This window comes from Chiloscyllium plagiosum, chromosome 4 (genome assembly GCF_004010195.1).
Source record: "Chiloscyllium plagiosum isolate BGI_BamShark_2017 chromosome 4, ASM401019v2, whole genome shotgun sequence".
Taxonomy (NCBI): domain Eukaryota; kingdom Metazoa; phylum Chordata; class Chondrichthyes; order Orectolobiformes; family Hemiscylliidae; genus Chiloscyllium; species Chiloscyllium plagiosum.
This window is the reverse complement of record NC_057713.1, coordinates 132,800,420-132,825,312: the sequence shown is the minus strand read 5'-3', so window position 1 is coordinate 132,825,312 and position 24,893 is coordinate 132,800,420. Positions and strand designations below refer to the sequence as shown.

The 24,893-nt window shown below is 47.7% G+C and overlaps 1 protein-coding gene across 2 annotated transcripts in view; it reads left to right on the top strand.

The window, feature by feature from the left end:
• Nucleotides 1–24,893, top strand: part of LOC122549439 (tripartite motif-containing protein 54-like) — an 83,257-nt gene that overhangs the window by 30,883 nt on the left and 27,481 nt on the right. For both annotated transcript variants that reach the window (XM_043689272.1, XM_043689271.1), the window contains exons 3-7: nt 7,490–7,655; nt 11,322–11,417; nt 13,243–13,476; nt 20,173–20,195; nt 20,292–20,416. In XM_043689272.1, coding sequence (XP_043545207.1) covers nt 7,490–7,655; nt 11,322–11,417; nt 13,243–13,476; nt 20,173–20,195; nt 20,292–20,416 — 644 coding nt within the window. The remainder of the gene's footprint in view (nt 1–7,489; nt 7,656–11,321; nt 11,418–13,242; nt 13,477–20,172; nt 20,196–20,291; nt 20,417–24,893) is intronic.

Sequence of the window (24,893 nt, the reverse complement as noted above, 5' to 3'; positions counted from 1 at the left end):
GGAGACCACCGCACCGGACCAGGAGACCATCACACTGGGCCAGGAGACCACCGCACCGAGCCAGGAGACCATCACACTGGGCCAGGAGACCACCAGACTGGGCCAGGAGACCATCACACTGGGCCAGGAGACCATCACACTGGGCCAGGAGACCATCACACTGGGCCAGGAGACCATTACACCGGGCCAGGAGACCATCACACCGAGCCAGGAGACCATCACACTGGGCCAGGAGACCATCGCACTGGGCAAGGAGACCACCGCACTGGGCCAGGAGACCACCACACTGGGCCAGGAGACCACCACACTGGGCCAGGAGACCACTGCACCGGGCAAGGAGACCACCACACAGGGCCAGGAGACCACTGCACCGGGCAAGGAGACCACCGCACTGGGCCAGGAGACCGCCACACTGGGCTAGCAGACTATCACACTGGGCCAGGAGACCACCGCACCGAGCCAGGAGACCATCACACCGGGCTAGGAGACCACCACACTGGGCCAGGAGACCACCGCACTGGGCCAGGAGACCATCACACTGGGCCAGGAGACCACCGCACTGGGCCAGGAGACCATCACACTGGGCCAGGAGACCACTGCACCGGGCAAGGAGACCACCACACCGGGCCAGGAGACCATCACACCGGGCTAGGAGACCACCACACTGGGCCAGGAGACCATCGCACTGGGCAAGGAGACCACCACACTGGGCCAGGAGACCATCACACTGGGCCAGGAGACCACCGCACTGGGCCAGGAGACCATCACACTGGGCCAGGAGACCACTGCACCGGGCAAGGAGACCACCACACTGGGCCAGGAGACCACCGCACTGGGCCAGGAGACCACCACACAGGGCCAGGAGACCACTGCACTGGGCCAGGAGACCACCACACTGGGCCAGGAGACCACCGCACCGGGCCAGGAGACTACCGCACCAGGCCAGGAGACCACCACACCGGGCCAGGAGACCACCGCACTGGGCCAGGAGACCACCACACTGGGCCAGGAGACCACCACACTGGGCCAGGAGACCACCACACTGGGCCAGGAGACGACCGCACTGGGCCAGGAGACTACCGCACCAGGCCAGGAGACCACCACACTGGGCCAGGAGACCACCGCACTGGGCCAGGAGACCAACGCACTGGGCCAGGAGACCATCACACTGGGCCAGAAGACGACCGCACTGGGCTAGCAGACCACCGCACCAGGCCAGGAGACCACCACACTGGGCCAGGTGACCACTACACCGGGCCAGGAGACCACCGCACTGGGCCAGGAGACCACCGCACCGGGCCAGGAGACCACCGCACTGGGCCAGGAGACCACCGCACCGGGCGAGGAGACCACCACACCGGGCTAGCAGACCAGCGCACTGGGCCAGGAGAGCATCACACTGGGCCAGGAGACCACCACACTGGGCCAGGAGACCAACGCACTGGGCCAGGAGACCACCGCACTGGGCCAGGAGACCACCACACTGGGCCAGGAGACAACCACACTGGGCCAGGAGACCACCGCACCGGGCTAGCAGACCAGCGCACTGGGCCAGGAGAGCATCACACTGGGCCAGGAGAGCATCACACTGGGCCAGGAGACCACCACACTGGGCCAGAAGACCACCGCACTGGGCCAGGAGACCATTACACCGGGCCAGGAGACCACCACACTGGGCCAGGAGACCACCACACTGGGCCAGGAGACCACCACACTGGGCCAGGAGGCCATCGCACTGGGCCAGGAGACTACCACACTGGGCTAGCAGACCACCGCACCAGGCCAGGAGACCACCACACTGGGCCAGGTGACCACTACACCGGGCTAGCAGAACACCACACCGGGCTAGCAGACCACCGCACTGGGCCAGGAGACCACCGCACTGGGCCAGGAGACCACCACACTGGGCCAGGAGACCACCGCACCGGGCTAGCAGACCAGCGCACTGGGCCAGGAGAGCATCACACTGGGCCAGGAGACCACCACACTGGGCCAGAAGACCACCACACCGGGCCAGGAGACCACCACACTGGGCCAGGAGACCATCGCACTGGGCCAGGAGACCACCACACCGGGCCAGGAGGCCACCGCACTGGGCCAGGAGACCATCACACTGGGCTAGCAGACCACCACACTGGGCCAGGAGGCCACCGCACTGGGCCAGGAGACCATCACACTGGGCTAGCAGAACACCACACCGGGCCAGGAGGCCACCAAACTGGGCTAGCAGACCATCACACTGGGCTAGCAGACCATCACACCGGGCCAGGAGACCATCACACTGGGCCAGGAGTCCACCGCACCGGGCTAGCAGACCACTACACCGGGCTAGCAGACCACCGCACTGGGCCAGGAGACCACCGCACTGGGCCAGGAGACTACCACACTGGGCCAGGAGACCACCAAACCGGGCCAGGAGACCACCGCACTGGTCCAGGAGACCACCGCACCGGGCCAGGAGACCACCGCACCGGGCTAGCAGACCACCGCACCGGGCCAGGAGACCACCGCACTGGGCCAGGAGATCATCACACCGGGCTAGCAGACCACCGCACCGGGCCAGGAGACCACCGCACCGGGCCAGGAGACCACCGCACCGGGCCAGGAGATCACCGCCCCGGGCTAGCAGACCACCGCACCGGGCCAGGAGACTACCACACTGGGCTAGCAGACCACCGCACTGGTCCAGGAGACCACCGCACCGGGCCAGGAGACCACCGCACCAGGCCAGGAGACCACCACACTGGGCTAGGAGACCACCGCACCGGGCCAGGAGGTCATCACACCGGGCTAGCAGACCACCGCACTGGGCCAGGAGACCACCACACCAGGCCAGGAGACCACCGCACCGGGCCAGGAGACCACCACACTGGGCCAGGAGACCACCACACTGGGCTAGCATACCACCGCACTGGGCCAGGAGACCACCGCACTGGGCTAGCAGACCACCGCACCGGGCTAGCAGACCACCGCACCGGGCCAGGAGACCACCGCACTGGGCCAGGAGTCCACCGCACTGGGCTAGCAGACCACCGCACCGGGCTAGCAGACCACCGCACTGGGCCAGGAGACCACCGCACTGGGCCAGGAGACCACCACACCGTTCCAGGAGACCATCGCACTGGGCCAGGAGACCATCGCACCGGGCCAGGAGACCATCACACCGGGCTAGCAGACCACCGCACTGGGCCAGGAGACCACCACACTGGGCCAGGAGGCCACCGCACTGGGCCAGGAGACTACCGCATCGGGCTAGCAGACCACCTCACTGGGCCAGGAGACCACCACCGGGCCAGGAGACCATCACGCTGAGCCAGAGACCACCGCACCGGGCCAGGAATCCACCACACTGGGCCAGGTGACCATCACACTACACCAGGAGACGACCACATCGGGCTAGCAGACCTCCGCTCCAGGCCAGGAGACTACCGCACCAGGCCAGGAGACCACCACACCGGGCTAGCAGACCACCGCACCGGACCAGGAGACCACCGCACCGGGCTAGCAGACCACCGCACTAGGCCAGGAGACCACTGCACCAGGCCAGGAGACCACCTCACTGGGCCAGGAGACCACCGCACCAGGCCAGGAGACCACCACACCGGGCCAGGAGACCACTGCACTGGGCTAGCAGACCACCGCACTGGGCCAGGAGACCACCGCACCAGGCCAGGAGACACCACACTGGGCCAGGAGACCACCACACCAGGCCAGAGACCACCGCACTGGGCCAGGAGACCACCGCACTGGGCCAGAAGACCACCGCACCGGGCCAGGAGACCACCGCACTGGGCCAGGAGACCACCGCACTGGGCCAGGAGACCACCGCACCAGGCCAGGAGATCACCGCACTGGGCCAGGAGACCACCGCACCGGGCCAGGAGACCACCGCACTGGGCCAGGAGACCACCGCACCGGGCCAGGAGACCACCGCACTGGGCCAGGAGACCACCACACCAGGCCAGGAGACCACCGCACTTGGCCAGGTGACCACCACACCAGGCCAGGTGACCACCACACTGCACCAGGAGACCACCACACCAGGCTAGCAGACTACCGCACTGGGCCAGGAGACCACCGCACCGGGCCAGGAGACCACCGCACTGGGCCAGGAGACCACCACACCAGGCCAGGAGACCACCGCACTGGGCCAGGTGACCACCACACCAGGCCAGGTGACCACCACACTGCACCAGGAGACCACCACACCAGGCTAGCAGACTACCGCACTGGGCCAGGAGACCACCGCACTGGACCAGGAGACCACCGCACCGGGCCAGGTGACCACCACACCAGGCCAGATGACCACCACACCGGGCTAGCAGACCACCACACCGGGCTAGCAGAGCACCACACCGGGCTAGCAGACCACCACACCGGGCTAGCAGAGCACCACACCGGGCTAGCAGACCACCACACCGGGCTAGCAGAGCACCACACCGGGCTAGCAGACCACCACACCGGGCTAGCAGAGCACCACACCGGGCTAGCAGACCACCACACCGGGCTAGCAGAGCACCACACCGGGCTAGCAGACCACCACACCGGGCTAGCAGAGCACCACACCGGGCTAGCAGACCACCACACCGGGCTAGCAGAGCACCACACCGGGCTAGCAGACCACCACACCGGGCTAGCAGAGCACCACACCGGGCTAGCAGACCACCACACCGGGCTAGCAGAGCACCACACCGGGCTAGCAGACCACCACACCGGGCTAGCAGAGCACCACACCGGGCTAGCAGACCACCACACCGGGCTAGCAGAGCACCACACCGGGCTAGCAGACCACCACACCGGGCTAGCAGAGCACCACACCGGGCTAGCAGACCACCACACCGGGCTAGCAGACCACCACACCGGGCTAGCAGAGCAGCACACCGGGCTAGCAGACCACCGCACTGGGCCAGGAGACCACCGCACTGGGCCAGGAGACCACCACACTGGGCAGTCAAGAGATTTCCAAGCCAGAATGCAAGATTGCCAAGCAGGGCTGGGAATCCAAGTCCGAGATGAAAGAAGAAAAGAAACACAAAAGAGGGAAAAAAAGTCAGAAAAAGAAATGGATGGAGCGGCCGGGCTCTGGCTGAAGTGTCCTGCTCTGCTGCCATCCTTGAAGCGAGTGGAAGTGATTGGAATAGAGAGAGGTGAGAAAAAAAACACAAGAGGAGGGAGGTCTTTGACATGACACTAGGGAGCTCTATTCAGTCACCCGCAATGTTGTGAAGAGAGGTTGGACAGACTGGGGCTGTTTTCGTACAAATGTTCCAGGGACCTATGATCTATCAACATGAGCAGGGTGGTTTGAGAGAGAACATGAGTGACATGTTCAAATTATGAGCAGTCCTGACAGAATGGACAGGGAGAAAACGCTCGCCCTGCTGGAGGGAGCAATGGCAGAGATCGACGGTAAAGGGCGGAAGGGTGAGAGGAGATGTGAGGAAAATCCTTTTCACCCAGAATGCAGTGGGAATCCAGAATTCACTGCCTGTAATGGTAGAACTTTGGTAACATTTAAGAATTGTTCAGTGTTGAGATGGCAAGACATACAAGGCTAAAGAGCAAGTGCTGGAAAATGGGTTCAAATAGTTCGATGATTATTTTTGACCGGTGCGGACTCAATGGGATGAAGGGCCATAGACCTCTCTGACTCTAATGTATAAATGTAAATAAAGAGTGTTATAGTACTGAAGACAAGGGAGCAATACTCTGGGATAAGGGAGGTCAAATGGAAGCAAATGGTAGGACCCTAAGGATCATTCATATACCGAGGGATCTTGGAGTGCAGGTGCATAGTTCCCTGAAGTGGTAACTTTAGAAATAAAGTTAGAAGTTATAGTGGGCATCGACCTAGTGAGCTCCCCTGTTCCAAGGTTAATTTCAAGTGCTCATCCAAGTACTTTTTAACATTTGTGTGAAGTTTCCCATCTTAGCTACCTTCCAAGAGCTCCAACACCCTCTGGGTGAAAACGGTTACCCCCTAAACCTCCTGCTTTTCACTTTAAAATGATGCTCGCTTCCACCCTCACAGCTGGGGGATGGTGTGATAGTTGATGGGAGGAGTGCTGGCGATCAGGCCTTTGCTAAACCCCATGCTACTGGTCAATGTGATGGGAAACCTGTTGGACATTCTGCAGAGGCAATGTGGAAATATGGGGAGCATGCTGCGGGCTATATGCGCAGCTTTCCGTGGGCTATGGAGGAGTCTATCCGCACTATGAGGTCTGCTGTACGTAACAAAACCAAACACAGGACCTCCTCCATGTATAGCCAGATACAGCAATCTGCATTTTCTTGCTCCCCAGCCATGGGTTCCAGTGGCTAGTCAAGAGGATTTGAGGCATCTAGAACCCTTCCAGAGCTCGACCTGGCGCAGGAAGACAACACAATGCATTGGCACAGCCTGAGGAAGAGCATGTGCTAACTTTCCTTTCAGCACCCCTCCTCCCCACCCCACAGGGTAGTGATGGCTCCTTTTCCCCTCCGCTGTAGACCTGTCGAGCTCCAGTAGGTGAGAGAGGGGAATCACGGAGCCAGTGCAGGAGACAGTGAGCTGGAGCTCTCGAGATGATTATCCAGCACCTACCACAGACATCAAAGGCATTGGAGTGTGACACTGAACAGACGGGCACTACCTCAGCTGCTGGTGACAGGATTACACTGAGACACAGTGGACCAAAGAGGAAACTTCCAAGAGGAAACAAAGAGCACAAGTTCATGCAGCTGATTTTTCCTTATGGCTTTCCCTTGTAAATATATGCCCAATGTAAATATATCTCTGCAATTGTTTGTGGTCATTGAGATTTGTTGATTGCATTATGAGGACTCTGTGCAGCTTGGGCCTCCTAGTCTGAGGAAGGGCATTCTTGTTATTGAGTAAGTCCAGTGAAGGTTCACCAGACTGATTCCCGGGATGGCAGGATTGATATATGAGGAAAGACTGGATCGACTGGGCTTGTACTCACTGGAATTTAGAAGAATGAGAGGGAGAATCTCATGGAAACCTATAAAATCCTGATGGGACTCAACAGGTTCTGAATGTTTCCCGATGTTGGGGAAGTCCAGAACTCGGGATCACAGTCTAAGAATAAGGGGTAAGGCACTCAGGACTGAGATGAGGAAGAGTTTCTTCCCTCAGAGAGTTGTGAACCTGTGGAATTCTCTCCCACAGGAAGCTGTTGGGGCCAGTCCATTAGATAGATTCAGAAGGGAGCTGGACATGGCCATTGCAGCTAAAAGGATCAAGGGGGTTGGAGAGAGAGAGAGGGAATGGGATACTGAGATTGCATGATCAGCCATGATCATATTGAATGATGGTGCAGACTCGAAGGGCTGAATGGCCTACTCCTGCTCCTATTTTCTATGTTTCTATGTTTCTATTACATAAGGATGCATATACAATGTTTGGGACAGGGACTGAACAGTCACATTCGTGTTGTATTTAGCGTAAAACATCCAAGAACTGAAATTCAATCTGTGTTGTTTGCAGACCAGAAAAGAAGAGGGAGCAACCCATGTGTGAGGAACACAATGATGAACGTATCAACATTTACTGCCTGACGTGTGAAGTGCCGACATGCTCCATGTGTAAAGTATTTGGAGCTCACAAAGACTGTGAAGTAGCTCCACTCAACAATATTTATAAAAGGCAAAAGGTAGGTCTTAGTTTCTTTTTGCCACAGTTTCATCTTGTTTTGAGAAAAGCTCCGTCTGTCGTTCTCATTTAAGGGATAGAAGAATAATCCATTCCCGGGCCTATTCTCCTGTCACCCAATGGAGCAGCCTAGACTTACTTTCATCAGTTTTCAATTTAAGACTTGTCCTTCATAAGACGATAATGCTATCACACATTTGTTGGTTATTTTTAAAGGGAACAAGCAACAGGAATAAGAATGTTAGAAATGCTTCAATTTGGGCTGCAGCTTTTCACTGAAACATCCAGTAATACCTGGTTAGAACTTTGTTAAACCATCGCAGCACTGATTTCAGCCTAGATATGGTTTGGGATTTCCAGTTTCCACTGCCATGGTACTGTTAATGACTTACTGGCCAACTATCATATCCTAGAGGCAGCAAGCAACATCCAAAAACCTTTAGTGGAATCAATGTTATGAATCAGAACTGAAATCCTTTGCCAATATATCAGTTGAGTTCAGAGAGACTAAATACTGGTTAAAAATTCCACAGACCAATAGTTATCTCTTCAGGGGATTGGTTATCATCCTAAAACTTTTTAGTTTTAAGTCTGAGATTAATAAAGTCTTGTTAAGCAAAGATATTAAAGGATATAGGCCAAAGGCAGCTATATGGAGTTAGGCCACAGAGCAGCCATAATCTCATTTAATGGTGGAACAAGAACAAAGGCTAAATGGCCGAAACCTGTTCCAATATTCTTCGATATGGTAATACATTGCTCCCTGTTATCTACATCAATTACAATAGCGACTTTTGAGAAGATTTGTAGCTCAAGTTGAGGTTCTGGTGGTAGGTTTGCTTGCTGAGCTGGAAGGTTCATTTTCAGACATTTCATCATCATGCTGGGTAACATCTTCAACGAGCCTCCAGATGAAGCACTGGTTGTGTAGCCCACTTTCAATTTATGTGTTTGGGTTTCCTTGGGTTGGTGATGTCATTTCGTCTGGTGAGATCATTTTATTTTCTTTTTCTCAGGGAGTGGTAAATGAGATCCAAGTCAATGTGTTTTTTGATAGAGTTCTGGTTGGAATGCCATGCTTTTAGGAATTCTCATGCGAGTCTCTGTTTGGCTTGACTGAGGATGGATGTATTGTCCCAGTCAAAGTGGTCTCCTTCCTCATCTGTATGTAAGGATACTAGCAAGGGTGGGTCTTTTTCTTTTGTGGCTAATTGATGTTCATGTATCCTGGTGGCTATTTTCTGCCTGTTTATCCAATGTAGTGTTTGTTACAGTTCTTGCAAGGTATTTTGTAAATGACATCAGTTTTGCTTGTTGTCTGTATCGGGTCTTTCAAGTTCATTAGCTGCTGTTTTAGTGTGTTGGTGGGTTTGTGGGCTACCATGATGCCAAGGGGTCTGAGTAGTCTGGCAGTCATTTCCGAGATGTTTTTGATGTAGGGGAGAGCGGCTAGGGTTTGTGGACATGTTTTGTCTGCTTGTTTGGGTTTGTTTCTACAGGAAAACAACACATATGGACCAAATGTTGAACTACAGAAGCAATCCCACAAACAAAGCTGATCAGAACATTATTTCAACAAGCCACCACACACTGCAGCCCAGGGGAACTGTGAAGAGCAGAGGAAAATCACCTATACCGTGTATTCAAAAAGATTGGGTACCCAATGAGAACAGTCCGCCGATTTCTCAGCAACAAACCCCAACAAGCAGACAAAAAATGTCCAGAAACCCTAGCCACTCTCCCCTACGTCAAAGACATCTCGGAAATGACTGCCAGACTACTCAGACCCCTTGGCACCATGGTAGCCCATGCACGAGAGTTCCTAGAAGCTTGGCATTCCAACCAGAACTCTATCAACAAACACATTGACTTAGATCTCATTTACCACCCCCTGAGAAAAAGAACAGGAAATGACACCATCATAGGGAATGACATCACCAGAGGAAATAACATCAGGAAACCCAAGCATATAAATAGAAAGCGGGCTACACCACCGATACTTCATCCAGAGGCTCACTGAAGATGTACCTAGTATGGTGACAAAACATCTGAGAACGAACCTTCCAGCTCCGCGAGCAAACCAACATCCTATAATACAATTATTGCTTTATGTTACTTCCTAAAAATAAATAATTACTTTTGCTGCCATAATACACAAAATATAAATTACAAATGCATGAATAATTTTATCAAAACTATCAGTGTTCACTGTTGTTACAATTGTGAAATTGACAGCAACTTTTGGTGTCCATTTGTGTAATTAAATATAGATCCAAACGTTACTGTCAGTGATTCCCTACCTATCCAGAGGAAGTTCCTCAGGATAGGTGAAGTTCTCAGAGATAGAAATCTCGAAAATCTTGACAAATTTCCATTTTGCATGTTAATAATTTCATTTTTAAAATCTTGTAAAAGCTACATCTTGTTGAAGAAACTATAAAGAGGGCTGCAACAATGTACTGAGTTACAATTATTGACCAATTCATTGGCTCTAAAATATCTAGCTACGTACCTGTCAGATGTCAATTTCTTTCAGATTTTAAAAATGTTTAAAGCTTATTTCATTTATTTTTAGAGTTTCTCTAAGACATTTCATCTTCTACCTTAATCTCATTTTACTATCATAAGCTTGATGCTCCTTTAAAATGTTAATAAGTGAAAGACAATTAAGTCCTTTTTACTTCTGGTGTGCTGTTCGTAAGAATTCTTCATACAAATATCTGCTTTAGACTGCTCAATGTCAGTATCTGCTTTAGACTGCTCAATGTCAGTATCTGCTTTAGACTGCTCAATGTCAGTATCCGATATTGCAGGCACCAGAATGTAATTAATATCAGGAAAGTGAAATCTACACCATGGCCTTTGCTAGATCGTTATGTACAACTTCCTTTGAGCTTTGCAGGGTTCAATTGGCAGTTAGGAAAGCAATGTTAGCATTCATTTCAAGAGGGTTAGAAGACAAGAGCAAAGATGCATCACTGAGGCTGTATAAGGCGCTGAGCAAGCCACACTTGGAATATTGTGAGCGGTTTTGGGCCCCATATCTAACAAAGGATGTGTTGGCGGAGAGGGTCCAGAGAAGGTTTTCAAGAATTATCCCAGGAATGAAGGGCTTGTCATGTGAGGAGCTGTTGAGGACTCTGCATCTGCATTGTTTCATATAACTTAAATATCTTCTGTTTAACATCATGTAGTTTTTAGTCAGGAACTCTCAAATTTAATATCACTGTGGATACATGTTTATTGGCGGTCTGTAGTTATTTATCTGTCTGTTTCAAATCATTACATGTACAAACAACTGAATGAAACTGTGAATCAAAAACAGAAATTGCTGGAAAAACTCAGCAGGTTGGGTAGCACCTGTGGAGAGTTACCATTTCAGGTCCAGTGACCCTTCTTAAGATTTCCAGCATCTGCAGTTCTTTTACTGTTTTTAAGTTAAAACAGTCATTTTAATCCTGGCTTTGCTGTTACGCAGTATGAGAGAAACCTTATTTGTGATCCTGATATCTGATTCTGTGAATCAGGCTATTTCTGCCAATTCTAGCTGGGCCCTGAAATCTTGTCCCTTACAATATCATTCAAAATAGCATTAAAATCGGACACTGATGGATCCTCTCATTCTCATTTAACTAATTTAAAGTTTTGTGTTTTGTTTTGTGCGCAGTCCGAGTTCGGTGATGGAATCACAATGCTAGTAGCAAGCAATGACCGTGTTCAAACAATAATCACTCAGATGGAAGAGACATGCAAAAGTATTGAGGTATTTCCAATATTTGTGAATGCATACATTTAGCATGCAAGTATTCCAGGTATAATTTGATGTGACATTATTCCATTTTTAACAAACATATTTGTATCTTAGGAGCTGTACTTTTATATCTTATTCTGTTCTCTTAGGCCATAGTTCAGTTGTTCATCAGGAACTGCTTACTAGCCCTCCAAAAATGCTGCTCTGAACTATTGGGACATCCAAAAGTTCTGGAAATATGGAAAGTTCATGAATAGTTTTCCAATCGTTATGAAGGCAGAAAAACAACATCATTGCTCAGTATCAGTGTGGAGGCAGATACAATAGGGGTGTTTAAGAGACTTTTAGATAAGCTCATGAATATGCACAGAATGGAGGGACACAGACCTAGAGCAGGCAGAGATGGATAGAGCTCTTAAAGATAGTGGAATCAAGGGTTATGGGGATAAGGCAGGAACAGGATACTGATTTTGGATGATCAACTATGATCATAATGAATGGTGGTGCTGGCTCAAAGGGCCGAATGGCCTACTCCTGCACCTATTGTCTATTGTCTATTGTCAGAAGGGATTAGTTTCATTGGTGTCATGTTCATCACAACATTGAGGGCCGAAAGGCCCGTTCCTGTGTTATACTGTTCTATGTTCTATGTCCTACGTTTTATCTCCCTACAACATCAGAAGTCCCATGATGCCAGTTTATAGTCCAACAGGTTTATTTGAAATCACAAGCTTTTGGAGCACTACTATTTCATCAGGTGAAGTCCCTACAACATAGAACATAGAAAAATACAGCGCAGTACAGGCCCTTTGGCCCTCGATGTAACTGATTAAAGCTCAGTTTGTGGCCAGTCAAACCTGCACCCATCACATCACAGCATGCCTGAGGATGCAGGTTTCAAATAAACCTGTTGGGCTATAAGCTGGCATTGTGTGACCTCTGATGTTGTAGGGAGATAAAACATAGAACATAGGACATAGAACAGTACAGCACAGGAACGGGCCCTTCGGCCCTCAATGAGATGCCAAGAAAAGTAACTCTTTATCCCTTTCTTTATCATGGTGACCGATGTAGTGCATTGATACACAGCAGAAACAAAGATTCAGTGCTTGAAGTCATCCCTTACAAATTTTTTTCTTAATCCATCATGGGACGTGGGTGTCATTAGCTGGACCAATATTTATTGCCCCAACTCCATTGTTCTTGTGAAGGTGGGGGGGGAGCTGCCTTCTTAAACCGCTGCAGTCCATGTGCTGTAGGTTGACCCACAATGCCCTTAGGGAGGGAATTCCAGGATTTTGACCCAGTGACACTGAAGGAACGGCAATATATTTGCAAACCAGGATGATGAGTTGTTTGGAGGGGAAGTTGTAGTAGTGATGTTCCCATGCATCTGCTGCGTTTGTCCTTCTAGATGAAAGTGATTGTGGGTTTAGAAGGTACTGTCTGAGGATCTTTGGTGAAATTCTGCAGTGCATCTTGTAGATAGTACACACTGCTGCTACTGAGCATCGGTGGTGGATGGAGTGGATGGTTGTGGATGTAGTGCCAATCAAATGCTTTGTCCTGGATGGTGTCAAGCTTCTTGAGTGTTGGTGGGACAAATATTAGCTAGCACTCTCTTAAGCTTTTGTTTGAATGAAATTTGTTTGCCCACTTAATATTTTCGATAGAAAACATTATAATATTCCTGTTAACATTGTAGATGAAGGGTTAATATTCACGGGACCCGGTGCTAAAAGCCAGAAATCCTTTGTCGACGCTTTGTTTGTTTGTGGATGAAGGTGGATGGGATTTGAAAACTTCAACCAAAGTAATGAATACTTCAATGTTGCAGGAGAACAGTCACAGGCAGAAGGAACACATGTGTGAGAAGTTTGATGGTCTATACGCACTGTTGGAGGAAAAGAAAAAGGAAATGATGCAATATATCACAATGGAGCAAGAGGAAAAGATGCATCATATTCGCTCATTGATTCGGAAATACGCTGAACATCTTGAGGAGATATCCAAGGTCATTCAGTCCGGATTGCAGTGTATGGAGGAGCCTGAAATAGCAGTCTTCTTACAGGTACTGAGTTAAACAATGTGACTTCAACAAAAGTGCATAAGGATTTGCACATATCACCACATTGATACCACCCCCCTACTTTATCTTGGCAAAAAGTAATAAGGACTGACCTTCCATTTATTATTTGTCATAATAGTTAAACCTGTGGTAGAATATTTTGTCACATTTGGGATTGCTACCAAAAACAGTAATGTGGGTATTTTAACTGTTTATCTTCTTGACCCAGTGATGACTTTGGATCTCCACAATGTTGTAAATAAAGTAAAAGGAAGGTTCTGCTTTAAACCGTTAAGAAAGAGCAGCTCTGAGGAGATATTATTCATGTATCGTCAAGTAAGAGTTTATATGTAACTGAACATAACTGTAGATAATAACAGTTTGGTTTCTGTGGGATTGGATTCATTTAATAATAGAATGGCTGCAATACAGAAGTCATTCAGTCCATTTTTCCACATCACCTGTCTGCAAGTGCAACTCAACCACTGCTCGATTTGTGCCCTTTCCCCGTGGCCGTGGAAAGTTTCCTCTTGAGAGATTTCTCCAATTTTGGTTAGCACTGCCGCCTCACAGTGCCGGGGTCCCAGGTTCAACTCCAGCATCAGGTGACTGTCTGTGTGGAGTTTGCACATTCTCCCTGTGTCTGCATGGGTTTCCTCCAACGACCCAAAGATGTGCAAGTTAGGTGAACTGGCCATGCTAAATTGCCCATAGTGGATAGGGATGTGTAGGTTAAGTGCATTAGTCAGGGGAAAACGTCGAGTAATAGGGGAATGGGGCAGGTGGGTTGCTCTTCGGAGGGTCAGTCTGGACTTGCTGGGCCGAAAGGCTGATTTCCACACTGTAGGGATTCTAATTCTAATTCCTTTTGAAATCCATAATCGAATTTGTCTCAATTAAATTTTTAGGCAACATATTCCAAGTCCTGGCCACTTACTCATGTTTCTCCTCATGTCACTGTCATTTCAATCACATGAAATAGTCATCCTCTGGTTTTCAAACCCGATAGGAACAGATTCTCTCTGTCCAGACCAATGGTGATGTTGAGCATCACTATAGCATTTTCTCAAAACCTCCAGTCTATGGCCTTTTAGAATCAATCCCTATCCTTCTCACAGATTATTTGCAAAGTTTAATCTCGTGCCCTGTACAATCAAATCCACATCTTTAATATATGTCATGAAAAGCAGTGGACCCAATACCAACCCATGGAAATCGTACTATGCCCCTACTTCAAGTCTAAGAAATACCATCAACTGTTTTTGTTCTTTCATGTCATTCTGATAGCCTTGTATCTATGACATCTCTTGTCCTTTCATTTAGCAGGTTTCAAATCTCATGTCACCATTCTTATGTAGCTTTCTATCAAGTGTCCATTGGAAGTCCCTTTATAGCAAATCAACCTCATTAAACTCACCAGTACTCCCTCCTCAATCAATTTAGTTAAACATGTTTTGCCTTTAGTAAATCTGCCTTTCCTTAATTAATTTATAATTACCTAAGTTGCAGTTTTTTCTTGATTATCAATTGTAAAACCTTCCCCACCACTGAGGTTACACAGATTGGAATGTTTTTGATGGATTTACTTTTGAAAAAGTTTCAAATAAGGGTAACATCTGTAATTATCTACTCCTCCACATCAATCCCGTATCTAAGGCCAAGTATAACAAGTACCTCTGCAACTTCTTCCCTTACTTCGCAGAGTTTAATTGCGTGCATTTCATCCAGTTCTGCTAACTTATCAATTTTGAGCTTACTTAAATTTTTTTGTTGAGAAGTTTTTAGCCTATTCAATTTCTTAACTATCTCTATTAGACATTAACAATATCCTCATTCTTGGTAAAGAGAAATGCAAATATTTAACAACTGAGCCGTGGATTTGTCTCCATGATCAATGAGGGAACTGTTTTTGTTCCCTAAGTGGCCACGCTCCTTGCACATTGTTACTAACATTTTACTGTTTATTTGTTTATCGAAACTTTGGGATTTCCTTTTGTGTTAGCTGCCAGTCTCTTCTCATACTTTCCTTTTGCCTTTCTTGTTTTTTTTTACACTTCCCTTCTGGACTTTTTATAGTCAGCGTGATTTTCAATTCGATTGTCATCTGCACCTGTTTTCTGCTGTTTTCTGCTTCATCTTACTGTCTATATCAATCACACTTTATCTCCGTTTTAAAGGCAACCCATTGTTCTGTTACAGTTCTATTTACCAAACTTTGCATCCAATTTAAATGGGTCACATCCATTCTTACCCCACTAAAATCAGCACTCTTCCAGTTAAATACTTTTGCTACGTACTGCTTTTTCTCTTTTCCCATAGACAAGCTAAACTCATGACACGATAATCACTATTCTGCAAATATCCCACCATTAACACTTCAATTAATTCACCTCATTCTTTCCCTTTGAGTCAGAGACACTCAGATAAAAAGGTCATAGGGTCATATAGATGTACAGCACAAAAACAGACCCTTCAGTCTAACTCGTTCATGCCGACCAGATATCCCAACCTAATCTAATCCCATTTGCCAGCACCCGGCCCATATTCCTCCAAATCCTTCTTATTCATGTTCCTATCTAGATGCCTTTTAAATGTTGCGATTGTACCAGCTTCCACCACTTCCTCTGGCAGCTCATCCCATGCATATAACACCCTCTGCGTGAAAAAGTTATCCCTTAGGTCTCTTTTATAATATTCCCCTCTCAACCTAAACCTATGCCGTCCAGTTCTGGACTCCCCAACCCCAGGGAAAAGACTTTGTCTATTTATCCTATCCATGCCCCTCATAGTTTTGTAAACCTCTATAAGGTCACCTCTCAGACTCTGATGCTCCAGGGAAAACAGCCCCAGCCTATTCAGCCTCTCCTTATAGCCTAAACCCTCCAAACCTGGCAACATCCTTGTAAGTCTTTGCTGAACCCTTTCAAGTTTCACAACATCCTTCCGACTCCTGTACTCAATACTCTGACCAATAAAGGAAAGAAGACCAAACACCGCCTTCACTATCCTTTCTACCTGTGACTCTACTTTCAAGGAGCTATGAACCTGCACTCCAAGGTCTCTGTTCAGCAACACTCCCTAGGATCTTACCATTAAGTGTATAAGCCCTGCTAAGATTTGCTTTCCCAAAATGCAGCACCTTGCATTTATCTGAATTAAACTCCATCTGCCACTCCTCAGCCCATTGGCCCATCTGGTCCAGATCCTGTTGTAATCTGAAGTAACCTTCTTCACTGTCTACTACACCTCCAATTTTGGTGTCATCTGCAAACTTACTAACTGTACCTCTTATGTTCATATCCAAAGGTCACCTGAACAGACTTCAAAAACTCTTCGTACTCTCCATCTTGTAAACTATTACTGTCCCATAATTTTTAAAGAACACTCTGATCACTACTGTATTGTTTTTGAATTTTTCTGTGATTTACCTGTAAATCTGTTCCACTAGATCTTTGTGACTGTTTGTTGGCTATAATACAGGGTAAATCTAGAATACATTGCAATTATAAATATGAGCTATAAGCCTAATTTAGGTCATGTTGCATTCCCTCTTATTCTGACCCATCTAACACCCATCCTGATACTTGCTCATGAGTGCTGTTTGTCTCTCTCAAACCTTCATGCACCCAGCTACCGCTGCATCCTGGTTTCCAAGGCCTGCCAAGTTAGCTTCAACATACCCCAGCAGGAGGAGTAAGTCACCTTGTGAAGACATTGCTCTTGGCTCTGTTGAGGTGCGAGTGCGTATACAGGGCTCACTTCCCCAAAAACAGGTGTCCCCCGTATCCTGGCAATCTCAAGCACCATTTCACCATCTCTGCGTCCATCTGCTCTATCCTCCAGTCTCTATACTCAACAGCCCAAGACTTTAGAGAAAATTTAGTAAAATAGAGAAAAGAAACAAACTTCAGGAGTAATTTTATCGTTTTAAGGGCCTCGTGTCATCTCCACCATACCGGAGGAGCCTTCAATCAATTGGACTGCAGTATTAATTAACTCTGTTCCTGTCAATTAATCACATTCCAAAACGTCAACCGTTATGGTTAATGAGACCAGCGTCAACAATTATCTCTGTGAGCTCATTCTGCAAAGAGATGGCTACAGTAGTTACATTTTACAAAAACAGAGGACAGTATTTTCCCAGATCCTGAATGACACAGGCTCTTAGGAAAATTGGGTGAGAAGCCCAGTCAGGATATCCTTGACATTGGGACAAAAAAGGTTGCATTTTCCAAACTGGATATTGATCGTCGAGAATTGCAGAACTGTGTGATATCCAGCTCACCCTGAGGGAGCTCCCGGGGTGGGGGTACAGGACTGTGTGGATATCCAGCTCACCCTGAGGGAGTTCCCGGGGGGTACAGGACTGTGTGGATATCCAGCTCACCCTGAGGGAGCTCCCAGGAGGGTACAGGACTGTGTGGTTATCCAGTTCACCCTGCGGGAGCTCCCGGGGGGGGGGTACAGGACTGTGTGGTTATCCAGCTCACCCTGAGGGAGCTCCCATGGGAGTACAGGACTGTGTGGTTATCCAGCTCACCCTGAGGGAGCTCCCAAGGGGGGGTACAGGACTGTGTGGATATCCAGCTCACCCTGAGGGAGCTCCCATGGGAGTACAGGACTGTGTGGTTATCCAGCTCACCCTGAGGGAGCTCCCAAGGGGGGGTACAGGACTGTGTGGATATCCAGCTCACCCTGAGGGAGCTCCCAGGAGGGTACAGGACTGTGTGGATATCCAGCTCATCCTGAGGGAGCTCCCGGGGGGGTGGGGGGTGGTGTACAGGACTGTGTGGATATCCAGCTCACCCTGAGGGAGCTCCCAGGGGGGTACAGGACTGTGTGGTTATCCAGCTCACCCTGAGGGAGCTCCCAGGGGTGGGGAGTACAGGACTGTGTGGTTTTCCAGCTCACCCTGAGGGCCCTGCAGCTGCCCCTCCAAAGGCAGTCACCAACCTGTCCATGGAGACAGCCCGATGGTCACATGCCAGAGGGAGCCAGGTTCCCACAACATCGCTCCAGTCCCTGCAACGTTTTTGTTTGGTTCCATCATGGCCCTGACAAACCCACCTGCTGCTCTGGGAACCTCCTGTGCGTGGCAATGGAGTCAGGAATCGCCAACAGCACGGCCCCCTCTCCTGCCTGAGGTTAATCAGGTGCCCCATCTCCATCAACCCTCCGAGTGCCAGCGACCTGGGGCGTGACTTCCTCAACCAGCTGCAGAGACGTGTCAGTGAGGTCCACCCCCCTGACTGTACCCATCGAGGTGTCAGTGTCTGAGATGGGAGCAGGAGCTAGTCTTGCTGCTCCCTCCCTCCGAGGTAGAGGAGGGGATGTTTAGTGAGGCAGGCCTTTTCACTGAAGACACCATGAACATCCTACTTGTACCTGCAGGAGACAGAGAAGGTGTTATTAACCAAGAACTGATAATAATATCAGATTGATTGTGGGCTAGCCGGGAGAGTAGCAGAACAAAGCACAATGCTTCTTTATTGCTTGCTGGGACTTGGAGATTTTAGTGTCTCTCAATGAACTGTCCCGGGCTTTGCTGGCAAGGTCAAACTCCGTCCCCTGGTCAAGAGTGAGGAGCTGAATTTCAGACTGTCCCTTTGTCCCTGTTACATTATGTCCCAGTCTTCTGGAATGAGTCAAAGGGAAAGTTTGAGTGAGGTGAAACCAGCTGGCACAGTCTTTGGCACTGGCACAAGTGAGGGAAAGGTGCTGAGGCGTCTTGAGTGAGTGACTAGGCAATGCCGAGGACAGGTAGGGTTCAAAAAGGTAAAGGGGAGGGGTTATTTAAAGGGGTGAGAACGAGTGAGGGAAGCTGCTGCATGCAATAGTGAGAGTGGTAGAGCATGGGGCTCAGTGGAAGGTAGGTGTTGTAGCAGAGAAAGAGTGAGTGTGACATAACAGAGAGAAGGTAGTGGTACCTACCACAGTGGAGTGGAGCAGGTGATTGACCTTCTTTGGCACCCATGGGCATTTCACCAAACTGGACTGACCCAGATGACCACCTCAGACTGGACTTGCAGGGTCTGGTGGGTTGCCTCCTTCTCTGCCAGTCACAGAGTCATAGAGATGTACAGCACAGAAACAGACCCTTCGGTCCAACTCATCCATGCTGACCAGATATCCCAACCTAATCTGGTCCCATTTGCCAGCACTTGGCCCATATCGCTCTAATCTCGTCCTATTCATACCCCCATCCCTCTCACCCTAAACCTATGCCCTGGACCTTATCTATTTACCCTAACCATGTCCCTCATGATTTTATAAATCTCTATAAGTCTACTCCTCAGCTTGGAGTCTAGAAGACGAGGGCATCCATCTGTGTGTCACCCCATCCCTAACCCTCCGGTCCCTGTCCACAACATGTGGTGCCAACTTCCCCTTATGTGCCGTGCCCATGTTTAATATCTCCACCCTGCAGAGCAGCTCTGGAGTGTCCGCACTTGACAGAGTGCACTCCAGCTTTTTAAAGATGGTTTAAGGATATTGGAATCAGTTCATTTCCTCTTGCGTTGTTTTAACTGAGCTTAAACAACCACGAAGGAGAGAGGAAGTAACATTTGATAAATGTTAGTCAGTCATCCTGTAGTATTCCACAGTGGCATTGCAAAATCAAACTTCAAAATTATGAACTTAATCTTTGTTTTGAAGAGTACTTTGAGTATTTAATAAAGTTGCATTTTCTTTTTACAGAATACAAAACCACTGATTAAAAAGTAAGTACCCCATCTACACAAGCTTGATAGTTAACGACGTTCTTCTGAAAATATGGACTGTTGTCTCACAACCAATTCTCAATGAATTTTTTCTAGGATTTCCGAAATATCTGAAATATCACAGATGGAAAAAATAGAACGTGGCTTTGAGAATATGGATCACTTTTCAGTCGAATTTAAGGAAGAAGAAAAGCTTCTCAGGGAGATTGACTTCCAAAAATGTGAGGACATGTTCCAGAACAAAGTTAGATTCTTTACTTTTCATCATAAACAATAGGTGAAAGCTTGGGCAGCATAAGCGTATTTTATGGCTCAGTAAGATATTGGTAACAGGGAGTGCTGTTAATCAATACCATTCTAATTTAGGACCTGATAGGAAGTAAAACTAGAAAAAAGCTTTTTGATCAGATCGTAACAAGCTCATCCGTATCTCACTCCCCAACTAACCACTGCCTGGATAGGATTTCACCACGACAGCGGTAACCTGGCAGAGAAAATCCTCAACCTGGTATTGAATTCTCACCCACCTCCTTCTTCCAGTTCATTCCATTGGAACGATATCAGGTGAATTCTGTAAAGTGTGTGTAATTTGCTCCAACAGATTATTGATCAGGAAAATTAAGATATTCCCTTCTTTTAAATGTTCGCTGACTTGGTGGGGGTCAGTTTTGCTCAGTTGGATGAAAGGCTCTTTGCAGCAGCTTGGGTTCAATTCTGCAGTGGCTGGAGGAGGAGGAGTTTCCTTCTCACCCCTTGCCTGAGATCTGGTGACCCTCAGGTTAAGCTCCGAGCAGTTGTCTCTGTTTAATGGGAAGGCAGCGCCATGGTCTGGGAAATCTATGGTACGTTTACCATGATTGACTTGTACATTTTATGTTTCTGTCACCGATTTTCAATACAGGGGGAATGCATTGACATGTTCACTTCACGGTGAACCAAGTATAAGGGGAAAGTGAATTGGCAACAGTTCTACAATCTTCCAAACCTGGTCCTCCAACATTCATTCTCTTCATGGCCAGTTCTCTGTTTGGAGTAATTGAAGTGCAAGATTCATATTGTGTGCATTTATAGAGTCATACAGCACAGAAACAGGCCCTTTGGCCCATCGTCCATGCTGACCAAGTTTCCTAAACTGAACAAGTCCCATGGATCTGCATTTGACCCATATTCCTCTAAACCCTTCCTATCCATGTGCCTGTCGAAATGCCTTTTAAATGTTGGAATTGTACCAGCCTCGACCACCTCCTCTGGCATCACATTCCATACACACACCACCCTCTGCATGAAAAAGTTGTCCTTCATGTCCCTTTTAAATATTTCCCCACACAACTTAATTCTATGGCTTGTGGTTTTGTACTCCCTATGCTGAGGAAAAGACCTTGGCTATTCACCCTATCCATGACCCTCATGATTTTTAAGCCTCTGGAAGGTTACCCCTCAGCGTCCTGCACTTCAGGGAAAGAAATCCCAGCCTAACCAGTCTCTCCTTATAACTGAAATATTCCAGTCTTGGTAACATCTGTATGAATATTGTTTGCACCTTTTCCAGTTTAATAACATCCTTCCTATAACAGAGACCAGAATAGTATGCAGTACTCCAAATGTAGCCTTACTGATGTCTAGTATACACATGACATGACCTCCCAACTCCTGTACTCAATGCTCTGATCAATGAAGTTCCAAATGCCTTCTTCACCACCCTGTCTAACTGTGCCACCACATTCAAGAACCAATGTACCTGCATCCCTAGATCTCTCTGATCGATAACACTACCATCAATTGTAAGTCCTGACTTGGTTTTTCTTGCCAAAATGCAACACCTCACATTTATCTAAATCTGACATTCCTCAGCCCACTGGTTCAGTTGATCAAGATCCCATTGTACTCTTACATAACTTTCTTCACTGCCTGTTATATCACCAAATTTGGTGTCATCCACAAACTTACTAACTATACCTCCTCTATTCTCATCCAAATCAATTACATAAATGATGAATAACAGTGGACCCAGCACTGATCCTTGTGTCACAGGCCTGAACAACAACCCTCCACCACCACCCTCTGCCTCCTACTGTCAAGCCAATTTTGTATCCAGTTGACTAGCTCTCCTTGCTAACCTTGCTAAGCAGTTGACCATGTGAAACTTTGTCGCAGGCCTAGCAAATGCCCATGTCTTCATCAACCTCTAAGTTACCCCTTCCAAAAACTCACTCAGATTTGTGAACCATGATTTCCCATGCACAAAGCCATGCTGACCAGCCTGAACCGGTACTTGTCTTTCCAAATATATGAGTGTCCCTTCCAACAACTTACCCACCATTGACATTAAGCTCACTGGACTCGAGTTCCCTGACTTCTTTCTTCTTTTTATGGCAAAGGTCTTTTCATTGTTTTATTTTTGGTTATGATAAATTTGTAGAAGGTATCAATGTTAGCGAAAGAGTGTAGGTAATGATAACACTAATTGTTTAAATTTACACACAATATAGATGAATATAACTTTCATGTTTGATTAGAGTGGTGCTGAAAAAGCACCACTGATGAAGGGCTTTTGACCGAACTGTCGATTTTCCTGCTCCTCGGATGCTGCTTGACCTGCTGTGCTTTTCCAGCACCACTCTGATCTAAACTCTGGTTTCCAGCATCTGCAGTCCTCACTTTCGCCTATAACTTTCATGTTAGTCCAATGAGACATCTTAATTCCATCTCATTACAGGGCATTGATGAGGAATACTGCGTGCAGTTTGGTCTTCTTATCTGACTGTAGTGAGAGTGTGGCAAAGTTTTACCAAACTGATTCTTGGGATGGCAGATCTAACCTATGAGGAAAGATTGAGTTGGTTAGGATTGTATTCTCTGGAGTTTAGAAGAATGAGGAGGGATCTCATAGAAGTTTATAAAATTTTAACAGGACTAGGCAGGTTAGATACAGGAAGGGTGTTCCTGATGGTGGGGGAGCCCTGAACCAGGGATCATAGTTCAAGCATAAGAGATAAACCTTTTGGGACTGAGAAGAATTTTGTTCACCTGGAGATGGTGAGCTTATGGAATTCAGCACCACAGGAAGTGGCTGAGGTCAAAACGTTATGTTTTCAAGATGGAGGTCATTTTGGTCTTGTGGCTAAAGGGATCAAGGGATATTGGGGGGATGGATGGGATTAGACTATCAAGCTAAATGATAAGTCATGATCAAAATGAATGGGAGGGCAGGCTCAGGGGGCCGAATGGACTTCTCCTGCTCCTATTTTCTATGTTGCTGTTTAATTCTCCATTTCCCAGACATTTCATTGTTGTAGACTTTTAAGGTGAAGTTGCAAATTTAGTGCAAAATTAATGCTAGGTATTGTTGTCCTCTGGAAATAACTCAGAAAAAAACAATTGCTAAAATCATTTCATGGTAGGCTCCTATAGCTTTAAGGTCTTGTCAGATAGTGCTGACTTGAAGCCCAGGTCGTAGTGTTGAATGGACAATGGATGAAAAATTATATTACTTAGATTGCAATTAGTGAAGCTGGAATAAAGTTACGTGGTGTTGTAGACAGTGTATATGACGGCGTAAATTTACAATATTGAATAACTAGGTGAATGGGAAAAACTGTGGCAGATAGAGGTCAATGTAAGCAAGTTATCCATTTTGGACTGAGAAAGGATAGATCAGGGTACTTTCTAGATGGCATAAAGTTAAATAAGGGGATGTCCAAAAAGACTTGGGGTTCAGGTGTATAGATCCTTAAAATGCCACAAACAGGTACAGAAAATAACCAAGAAGACTAATGGAAGACTGGCCTTTATACCTAGTAGACTGGAGTTATGTTGCAATCATTCAATCCCATGGTTCAATTCCACTCAGAGTACAGTGAGCAAATCTAGACACCACACCTTAGGGAAGATACATTGGCCTTGGAGGGAGTACAGCATAGGTTCATAAGAATGATACCTGGATTTCAGGGATTAAGTTTTAAGGAGACGTTGTATAAGTTAGCTCTGCTTTCTCCAGAATTTTGAAGTTTAAGGGATCCTCAAGATATTAACTGGGAGAGACAGAATAGATAAGGATAAACTATTTCCACTGGTTAGTGATTCTAAGTCTAAAGGGGTATTAGGACTGGACCATCAGGAGATTTGTCAGGAAGCACTTTTACACACAACAATACAAGACAGTACAATGGGCCTGACCTCTCAATGATTCTTACTGTCAGCAAGTATGGATCTTATTAGGGTTTGAACACTCCAGAACTTGGCAGAATTCCCAGGACATGAGATATTTCCCAAAACATCTCCACTTGTTAAATGGAATAAACCCTAAGAAGTGGGGGAAATGCAGTGGATGGAACCCAATAGATCTAGATTTGAATTGTTGGCATTCCAGAATTGTTCTGATTAAATACTCTCGCTGTCATTTAGAATGTTGGGCCCAAAGATTTGAAGGTTAGGCTCCTTGAAAGTGGAGTTGCAGGTAGATAGGATAGTGAAGAAGGCGTTTGGTGTGCTTTCCTTTATTGGTCAGAGTATTGAGTACGGGAGTTGGGAGGTCATGTTGAGGCTGTACAGGACATTGGTTAGGCCACTGTTGGAATATTGCGTGCAATTCTGGTCTCCTTCCTATCGGAAAGATGTTGTGAAACTTGAAAGGGTTCAGAAAAGATTTACAAGGATGTTGCCAGGGTTGGAGGATCTGAGCTACAGGGAGAGGCTGAA